The sequence below is a fragment of the Platichthys flesus genome, chromosome 10 (assembly GCF_949316205.1).
Source record: "Platichthys flesus chromosome 10, fPlaFle2.1, whole genome shotgun sequence".
Taxonomy (NCBI): Eukaryota; Metazoa; Chordata; class Actinopteri; order Pleuronectiformes; family Pleuronectidae; genus Platichthys; species Platichthys flesus.
In genome coordinates, this window is record NC_084954.1 from 15,563,106 (window position 1) to 15,572,647 (window position 9,542).

Here is a 9,542-nt window from a genome sequence, read left to right on the forward strand (position 1 = left end):
ATCCAGTAAATTTTTTGTGTAATGCTGCTGACTAAAAATCAAACATGGGTGAAAACATAACCTCCTTGGTGAAAGTAATAAACAACCTCCCCAGCACGAAAGGTTTACCAAACACAAATTTTCACACACAAAGAAAAATCAGAAGATTAAATATTTCATATTCACTCAGTTTTATTCAAGTTGAAACGAACATAATTTAGCGTGGCTCTTTATATTCATATATTTATGTCCTATATACATAATTTACATAAAAAGTTAAATCTATGCACTGAATAAACACTTCAACTGGGCCTTTGTTTCAAATGACAAAGTTGAATGTTGTTGACACTGTTGACTCTCACCATCTGCAATGATTTGTCAGTATCGCTGCCTTTCATCACAACAACAAAACTCAGATTAAAAAAGAAAAAGAAAGCAAAAGATTATCTACCGGTTTCATTTTTTGTAATTATTAGCAGACTGACGTGGAATTTCAAAATATCACAGATAGTTCAATATAACATAATACCCAGAGTTACCAGTTTATTTGTAGGCATATTTTGATCATGTGCATGTGATAAACTGGTAAGGCTGTGTGTTTATTCATATTAGTGGAGGTAACAGGAAAGCAGGGTTATAGTTTGACGGAGAAGGAGCTGCCACAGGAGCAGCCGTGATCGGCTTGAGGATTCTTGAGCACTAGGAAGGCGGAGCGTATCAGCTCCTGGCTGAAGTCCACAGTGGATCCCTTCACAAACTCCAGGCTGTCCTGGTCCACGATGATGCCCACGCCTCCCTGCTCAAACACTCTGGGTACAGAGGGGGACACAAACGGTTTGACTTTAGTGGGGATACAGTGTGGCTCTCAGGAAACGGTGACAGGAGTCGGTGTCAGTTCACCTGTCGTCTTCATTCCTGTTACCATCCACAGAGAACTTGTACTGGAACCCGGAGCAGCCTCCTCCCTCCACGTGTATTCTCAAGTACTCGCCCTTCACCATGATCTCCCCCAACCTCTGGTTTGAAAGAAGGGAGACAAGGACAAAAGCCCAAACGCGTCAACACAACAACATTCATTGATTGTATGACAAAGTGTTTTTTAACATGCAATGGTTTAATTTCAACTACATTTTAGATTTCTACTGTACATTTGTATTTTGATCAATCGCGGTCACCAGTTGTAATGCAACAAACGTAAGTAACAATGCTGCTCATGATCATGTGCTTTCCTTCAACACATCACACACCAGACGATAACTGGCGACACCCATAATTGGCTTTGATGAGTCAAAACCAAAAACTATATGTGGAGAACTAAGACGTTTATGACTAGTCACAACTTCACCAATTTGAAAAGTTATGAAATACGATACAGATATTGAGATCAGAAGCTTGAGCTGCCAGGCTTAGGAATAATATGATATAATAGCCTGACGAACTGCAAAGAAGACACAATCTTCTGGAGACTTTGTGGTAACCAGATGAACAATTACTTCATTAAAGTCATATAAAGCCAAAACAAAGGTTACACACTGTATATGCTTGTCGACAAGATTGTATGACCAAACATTCACATCTGTTTGGAAATGAAAGATTCCTACACAATACTGATCACTTTTACTCACAATATTTAAAAATGTCGGAGTCCTCAGATCTTCATCATAAACAACATGAAAATGTAAAGGTATCATTTATACGGTGAGTGCAGTAATTGACAGTGTGTGGTGGTATTTCATATTTCCGCTGTACAGGAACCATGACACTTCATCATGAGGTCATTCACTGGCTCCACTGTCAACCCTGGCTCAGACCCTCGACACTGAAACGAACCCTTGTCCATACACAGACCCAGGGAGCATGATGCCGAGTCATGATTATCTGCTGACCTTCACGCATGACTCAGTGAGGAGCACTTCAGGTGGATTTGACACCGACGATTGCTGCTGGGCTGAGGCACTGCTGAGGCGCTGGAGCCTCGCTGGGGTGTTGGTGGGCAGCCGCTGCAGCTGCTGGTTCACGCGGAGGTTGTTCAGCAGAGTCGATGACCTGTGAATCATCAACACAGCGCGAGGATCAGATCGTGGAAGAGCGGAGGGACGTGTAGTGTTTGTTAGTTAGCGGTTAGCTCACAAGCTAGCTGGCTAAATTAGACACACAACTATTTTTCCGCTAAACAAATCGTTTCCATGATAATATTTGATTCAGCGACTTCCATAGTGATGTGTGGAATATTAAATAACTGAGGGTTACCTAGCGAAGCTCCACATTGTTGACTTTGACGCAGTTATCAAGGCTCCTCTGACGAATGACATCTTTCATAACAAACGCTCTCTAACTCCACCCGCTTTACGTCACGAGAAAACCTATCGCACTGTCATTGGCTTAGATGCTTGTCTTGTAGAAGAGACACGCCCATGTAGCACAATACGGCAAATTGATTCGTCAATGTACCTGCCCGTCACAGGGCATTGCGCTTTGAATGGATTTGACTGCGTGACGATTGGGGTATTTAATCCCCTTCGCTTGGTCTGTCAGGCACAGCCACCAACCATGCTGTTTATGCAGCCATCGACAAGACGCAGCAATCAAATATTTACATAAAGCAAAAGTGTACAGATAATTGTTTAAGTTTGAAATGGGAGGCTTTAATCTGACAATTACAGATCAGGATAAGTGCTACATACGGTGGCTGAGAGAGATCAACAGTGCGTTGTGAATTTATTTTCTTAATGTGGATAAATTAAGAAAACACACGCAAATAGTCTCTGAACTTCAGCTCAATGATTGGCTTGAAATCACACTGCTGCCTCCAAACTGTGTGGCAACAATGGCCGATACCTCCAGACAGTCCCGGCCACCATAGCTTCATGCCTGATAGTATACATTTAGGGCATATCAAACACCGTGTTCTTATAAATGGGCGTACCCCACACTCTCGTGACCCAGGGAAATAAATAGGGGAGCATTTCCTGTCCGGACGGAGACCGAATCGCCCCAGCAAGGTACAGCTGTTCACTCCGAGTTCGTCATTTCTATTCATTTGTCGATTTTGTTGAGCTCTCTGTTGTTTTGTCACCGAGCGTGAACGTGGTTTCCTTGTTGTTTTAAACGCTGTAATCTGTAACATGCAGGGACACAAACAAGCGGTCACGTGATGGAACCCTTTGCTCTGACTCCTCTCACGGGTGCTCTGTGTATATTTTCCTCTTCGCAGGTTCACTCAAAGAGACTGCAACATGGACGTCCGGCCTGAGCTCGTGGTTCTCCTCTGCCTGATGGGCCTCACCTGTGCGGTGCCGGTCAAATTCATAAGCTGCGGTGAGTTTCACTTGACACACCCATTGACTTCACTCTACTCACCTTTTTTAAAGCGAAGTTTAAATGCCCCCCGTCAAAGTGTTTTCAATCAGAAAAATATTACAAAACCCGCTGATGAACGTTTGAAGTATGAGGACCAAAGAAACTCAGTGTCCCAGGACCACAAACATGTCTTAACATGTGACGTTTGGTTCAAGCAGCTTTTCAAAAACAAAGATGTCCCACTTCAACCATTGGAGAAGTCTGGTTGATTGGTCGTTTTTTAGATTGCCTCAATTAACAATCACATTTGAGGCTTCATTACAGTTTTACCTATCCTTTTCCTGACTACTGATTTACACCTTAATTTACACACATTCTACGCGATTTATATTAATGTGTTCCAGAGGTCATGTTTTCTTTAGTTTGACCTGCACTCTAAAAACGGTAACTTCTACCCCAACAGATTTTAAGCAGGATAACCGGAAACCTTACATTGGAGAAGCACGTCAAATGTGACTTATTTATCCACTTCCTGTTTAAATCGACCGACTGTTTCAACACTAGCTTGCACCTGACGCATTGCCATGTTCCCATGAACAATGTACTATGAGCCTTAACCCAGTACCAACTCCCTCATGTGCCTTACTAAAATGTAGTTAGTCCACATTTTCCTCTTGGGTCACAGATGAAATTAACCATTGGTTGTGCTTCTCATGACAAGTGAGCTGAAATTGTGTTTCTGTTAAACCTTAACAGATTGAGTCAGATACTTTTGGAATGAAGTCATTTAATGAAATGTGCGGTGATGCAGCACTATAAGAATTTGCCTTTTTTTGAGAGTCTGCCTCTGCATTTCCTCAGGCTCCCCCTCTGGCAAAGTGACCGTGGTGGACATTAACCCTTGTGCCACTCAGCCATGCCAGCTCCATAAAGGAGAGGCCTACAGTGTCAATGTGACTTTCAGCAGCGGTGAGTGGACTGTTTGATATGAAAAATTACATTTATTTATACTTTTTTTTTTTTTCCTTCAGACTTGTGATTTTATGTCATTTTTTCTTGTAGCTGTAGAGAGCCAAACAAGCACAGCATTGGTTCACGGTGTTATTGCTGGAGTTCCCATCCCTTTCCCCATCCCTGTGCAAGATGGATGCAAGTCTGGAATCCAGTGTCCCATCCAGAAGCAGCAGACCTATCACTATCTCAACTCTCTACCTGTGAAGAAGGAGTATCCTGCTGTAAGTACAACATGTGACGGGGGGGACGGGGTAAAAATGTATTGTACATATTCATAGAGTGGGGTATAAATATTAACTGTTGCATGCTGCTACTAGAAATCTGATGGCCATTACTGACATTGTTTACGGCTATGAAAAAATTCAAGGCCAAAAAACTAAGCTGTTGTATTGACTGTCTTTCACAATTGGAAAGTTTGAACTTTGTCCTTGTTGCATAGCAAAATATTTTGTCTAATCCTCAGATGGGATGTCTTTCAGTTTTTTGTTTTATAAATTGGTGCATACTAGTTTCTGTCATCTGACTGAGGTGGTTGTCCACTTCTCTCTCTCTCACTCTCTCTCACTTCCTCTTGACTTATTTTTACACGGAGACACCGTTTTGGTTCACCATTAACGCCTCCATTTCTGCTTTTTTACAGATAAAGCTGGTGGTGGAGTGGGAACTGAGAGACGACGACAAAAAAGACTTGTTCTGCATCAGGTTCCCAGTTCAGATTGTGAGCTAAACCTGCAACAGTACCGCACACTAATGTATGGGGGCTTAATTTTAAAAGGGATTCAGTGTTGAGTAAAAACCTAAAGAACTTAAATGATTCGCTCACATTTTATTCATTCGTCAAATTGATTTTAAGATGCATTTCTCCCTCTGGTTTGCAAGATTTTTTCACGCACGCATCTTAAAATCCTGCTGAAATAAACAGTTGATAATTGCTCTGATGGGCTGAACATTTGATTTTTAAGAGGCGTGAATGTGAAGTAAGAATACGGCTGATATTTGTGTCAATGACCCGGCCTATCTACATTCCACTACCACGCATGTCCCGTCTTCCTGGCTGCTGTGTAGTCGGACAAGATGCACACTGTAGTTTGTCTTTACTAAAGCTTTTGTAAAATGTCTTACTGACTGTGCTATTGTATGAAATAAATTCTAATAAAGAAATCTAATGTGTACCCAAGTTGCACTGTTTGAAAAACTGTTAAGATGATAATCATCTTTTAAAGATTCAAATCCTATAAATTGACATTTAAGTGCAATTCTACATTAGGAATTATAAACTGTGGTTAAATGTGCATAGCAAATACCCTCTACTGGTTGAAGCCCGGCTATTGTAATAAGGTTTTGTGACTGGCTGGTATCGTGGCAGCTTATGTCACCAACACCCCAACATATAAAGTAAATCTACATTATTGTGCATTCCTGTGGTGTCGTAATCGGGGGGGGGGGGTAATTCCTTACCCTTCAAATTTGGTATACGAGTTGGAAAGTGTCTGACACACTTAACATGTTACAATGAGCTGTTAACCATCGCTCTCAATGTGAGCTTGTTAAATGTTAGACTTGTTACAACAGTTTCGTTTTCAACACCTCAAACTGAGTTTGTCGATTAACTTAATTTTCTTAGTGATATTCATTGTCCCTAAGAAGCTGCTAATGCAATCACTGAGTAGCAGTGAGGACGTTGGAGCTGCTATCTTGTTTTTGTCTCAACTGAGCTTTGCAGAACCAGCTGGTTCAGAGCTTTGGCTAGAAATCTGTCTTGAAATTAGATCAAGACTTAACAGCACAGAAAAGAACTGGAAATACTTCTGAGATTTTATTGATCAGAGCAAAGGCCAGCAGCAAGGAAAAACTGAATGGAAGGTACAAGTTTACTTAAAGTACATTGGAAAAGACCTAGGCGGGATCATAACCAGGTCACATGTTCAATAAATCAAAGTAAACTCCAGAAATCATTGCTGAATATAAACTGATTTGCATTGTGTTAAATAGTTTATATGTTAAGGGAAAAAAAAATTGAAATATAATGTACTTTGTCATATGGAGGGACAAAATTACCCTATTAAATTAAAATATTAAATACGGTGTCTGTTTACAAAATAATCAGAACTTTCAAATAAGTTTGTGAAATGACAGCCCCACAAAAAAACGATCTCCTTTCAGGAATGGGTTCATTTTGCACTTTTCAAACCAAAAGTCGATCATTAAGGCAGAGAATATAGCTTTGGCTCTTTTACTGAGACACCTGCTGAATGAGAAGGAGTTGAGTATGTTAGAGCAGAGATCCTCAGGTCACAGTTTTAGTGCAGGCAGGGCAGAAGACGGGGAGGAGGACAAGGAACTTCTACCGGTACAACCTGCTGCTTCTTTCCTGCACAGTTACAAACTTGTAACAAGTGGAAGCTGGAAGATCTCTCCACAGTTTCGGTCAACACCATTATGTTGCAACCGTACCAACAGCACACTCTGAAGTATCATATGTTGCCATTCAATGATATGAACTCGAAACAAAGCAACCTTGTTAGGGCAGGGTACAGCTTATTGGAGTGGTAGCTAGGCAGGTGGTTGTCACATAATAGGCTATAATCTTGGACCAGATGTGGTTATTATTGGCTCATGTCCAAATGCACCAACATCGTCAGCCCCTTTTCACTTGAACATCTAATGTAGCATCCAAGTCCCCTGGTTATTGTTTCTTTATCGTCCACTTTGCTTCAGCCCCTCCAGCCGCTGCAGCAAAGCGTTCCCGAAGGCCTCTCTGTATCCCGGACTGAGCGAGTCCAGGAGGGAGTAAGCCGTCTCATGATACTGGTTGGTCAAATCCTCGTCCACTTGATCAAAAGCATAGCCCACCACCTGTTAGGATGGAAATGAGTTATTAAATGTAAAATGTTCCTTATATGGGGCATTTGAAGAGGAATAAAACAAGAAACCACCGTGTCTTACCCTCAGTCCGGCCTCTGTGAGCTCCAGACAATACCGGTTTCCCTCTCTCGTTTGCACGTTGATGTAGGCTACGTCCAACGCACTGCTGAGACTATATGACACGTGCATTACTGTGACGGCAAAGAGTACGTCGGCCACCACTGCTTCTGCCTCCAGTCTCATGTCTTTGACGTCACCAAGCCCGACACAGTCATCGTCAAATGAAGAGACCATGGCCTCCTCGGACTGACAGTCTATCTCCATCCCTTGCAATGGAAAAGGGAAAGAAATTTGCTCAATGCCTAAATGACAGTTCTCCCTGGTTAAATATTTGTGTAACAGTCAGCAGCATTGTAGTAGTTCAGGGGCCGACTAAACTGCTGTCTTTTCATTCTACAGTTCAGCACAACATGTGTTGGAAACCGAAGAGAAACCCACACATGCATCTGACCTCTCTGTGACTTCTATTTTCTGTAAGTGCAGTGATTTTTAAACATCTTTTAAGAGGAAAATTTAAATGCTAGTCATTATTCCTATTACATCGTGTGTACGTGACATTCAATTATTGTAGCTTTTCAAGGTGATTCGAACAATTTCAGAGTGTAAAGTAGACAAATCTGAAAATATGCATTGTATTTCCTATAAGACTGGATTTTTAAATAGAAACAAGGGCTATGAGCGGGCCCGAGAGCTTGCGCACGCGGGACCTGATATGCCCACGGGAGAGAGAGAGATGTCGGGGGACCGGGCGAGTCGGCTCACGCCCACTGATCACGTTCCACTCCATCAGGTTCAGACCACACCGTGAACATTTTATGTAAATCTAATTTAAGTTGTAAAACGAAGCCTACTTCCTGTTGCCAGTATGTGGTGATATCACTACATACAGATTCATCTATTAGGGTCAAAAACACTATTGTTTCTTTTCAGACTGTATAAATCTTTCACCTTTGCAACGTCTAAGACATCGAAGGAATCTAGGCCAACGGACACTATGCAGGTACAACAACCTTGTGTAACAAAGGAGTGTAATCAAACTTTGAGGCCTCGGTCACACCGTGTGACAATCTAAAATTATTAGTAAGGTGGATTTAATCTCCAATGTTGGTGAGATAACCCTCACCGAATTTGAAGTTGATCAGATGAAAGCTCTAGGATGAGTTAGTTCAAATGCACAACGTGTAAAATTCTAAAATGGCCACTAAATCAAAATTTCGCATACACATGTACCGAATTTGGTGAAAGCTAAGTAAGGGGCTATTGAGCCATTTTGCCACGCCCATTTGAAATAACTTACTTACACCTTTTGAATTTTCTGCAAACTTGTGAGTTTTCAAGCAAGTTTAGGCCCTCAAATAAGGCAATCCATTTGGCAGACAATATGAATAATTATAATCATATAATTTCCATAGGGCCTTCGCCACTGTCAGCGCTCGGCCCTAACTAGAGCTACTAAACAGATGTAGTTGGATAAAAAAGATACAATATTGCCAGAACTTTCGACCGAGGTAACGTGGAATAAAATACTCAAATAGGTCAACTCTCCAGGAAGAAGCAGTACTCTAGTAAATTTAAATTCGTTACACAACATCACCACTAGTACTACAAGTGCACTTCAGTCCACCACCTGTTTAACAACATGAACGTGAGTTTAAAGTAAACATATACAAAACATCACAGCGACATCTTGAGGATTCAGAGCCGCCCTGAGGTTTAAGCTAGCTAACACAAGATAGGTGAGGTGACTGTCTTCACAAACCTCACAGTTAGTTATGGATGAGTTGTTATATAGCAGCTCATTCATATAGTCACATAGACTGGTCTCCTCTAGCTAGCTAGATAGCAAGCATTAGCTTTATGTTGATATAACATAAACTCTGGGAGAATGAACAAGCTAAGTCTCTGCCCCGTTTCAAGCTAGCAAAGTGATTTCGGCTACTAAACATGCTTCAATCCATTTCTACGTGTTTATTTGTACATGTTATAATAAAATAATCAAAGCTGTAATCCCGTTTGATGTTAGTTTGTTTTGAAAATGATGTCTAACCCAACTGCGCTCATTCCGCTCACCTCCTCGCTGCCTGGGTTTTTTCCGGCTTGTGGAAGCTTCCTGCTCCAGCCCCCTTTCCGGGCTGTGTGGACAAGGAGCGGACAAACGTGGCGTTCAAGCGTCCGAGCTCTGATTCCCAAACAGCTCCAGCTCGTTTCTTTAGTGTGTAAATCAAGATCTAGACAGATAGCTCGACCTCACAGTTTACTCTCTCGACCCGGTGATCGTCCAGTGGAGCAGGCGTCTCTTCCAGATTGTGACGTCACTGCCTCAT

At 41.8% G+C, this 9,542-nt stretch overlaps 3 protein-coding genes across 3 annotated transcripts; 1 reads left to right on the forward strand and 2 right to left on the reverse strand.

Annotated features, from left to right (window-relative positions):
• Window positions 1-146: 146 nt before the first annotated feature.
• On the reverse strand, window positions 147-2,342 carry isca2 (iron-sulfur cluster assembly 2). The gene is made up of 4 exons (XM_062397209.1): window positions 2,230-2,342; window positions 1,866-2,025; window positions 880-995; window positions 147-788 (listed from the first exon to the last, which is right to left on the reverse strand). Exons 1-4 carry the CDS (start codon window positions 2,289-2,291, stop codon window positions 614-616), a joined length of 513 nt encoding a protein of 170 aa, XP_062253193.1. The 5' UTR covers window positions 2,292-2,342; the 3' UTR covers window positions 147-613.
• A 491-nt stretch (window positions 2,343-2,833) lies between these two features.
• LOC133961849 (NPC intracellular cholesterol transporter 2-like) lies at window positions 2,834-5,465 on the forward strand. Its single transcript, XM_062397210.1, has 5 exons — window positions 2,834-2,981; window positions 3,194-3,297; window positions 4,141-4,248; window positions 4,342-4,514; window positions 4,934-5,465. Exons 2-5 carry the CDS (start codon window positions 3,216-3,218, stop codon window positions 5,018-5,020), a joined length of 450 nt encoding a protein of 149 aa, XP_062253194.1. The 5' UTR covers window positions 2,834-2,981; window positions 3,194-3,215; the 3' UTR covers window positions 5,021-5,465.
• A 631-nt stretch (window positions 5,466-6,096) lies between these two features.
• gskip (gsk3b interacting protein) lies at window positions 6,097-9,507 on the reverse strand. Its single transcript, XM_062397892.1, has 3 exons — window positions 9,289-9,507; window positions 7,240-7,484; window positions 6,097-7,149 (listed from the first exon to the last, which is right to left on the reverse strand). Exons 2-3 carry the CDS (start codon window positions 7,480-7,482, stop codon window positions 6,991-6,993), a joined length of 402 nt encoding a protein of 133 aa, XP_062253876.1. The 5' UTR covers window positions 7,483-7,484; window positions 9,289-9,507; the 3' UTR covers window positions 6,097-6,990.
• Window positions 9,508-9,542: the final 35 nt, after the last annotated feature.

Excerpts from the sequence above, each read along its gene's own strand:
- isca2 (XM_062397209.1), bottom strand. The coding sequence starts at position 2,291 with ATGTCATTCGTCAGAGGAGCCTTGATAACTGCGTCAAAGTCAACAATG. Across the intron at positions 2,026-2,229 it reads ACAATGTGGAGCTTCGCTAG|GTCATCGACTCTGCTGAACA; the intron begins GTAACCCTCAGT and ends GATGATTCACAG. Across the intron at positions 789-879 it reads AACAGGAATGAAGACGACAG|AGTGTTTGAGCAGGGAGGCG; the intron begins GTGAACTGACAC and ends CTCTGTACCCAG.
- LOC133961849 (XM_062397210.1), top strand. The coding sequence starts at position 3,216 with ATGGACGTCCGGCCTGAGCTCGTGGTTCTCCTCTGCCTGATGGGCCTC. Across the intron at positions 4,249-4,341 it reads CAATGTGACTTTCAGCAGCG|CTGTAGAGAGCCAAACAAGC; the intron begins GTGAGTGGACTG and ends TTTTTCTTGTAG. Across the intron at positions 4,515-4,933 it reads TGAAGAAGGAGTATCCTGCT|ATAAAGCTGGTGGTGGAGTG; the intron begins GTAAGTACAACA and ends GCTTTTTTACAG.
- gskip (XM_062397892.1), bottom strand. The coding sequence starts at position 7,482 with ATGGAGATAGACTGTCAGTCCGAGGAGGCCATGGTCTCTTCATTTGAC. Across the intron at positions 7,150-7,239 it reads TCACAGAGGCCGGACTGAGG|GTGGTGGGCTATGCTTTTGA; the intron begins GTAAGACACGGT and ends CCATCCTAACAG.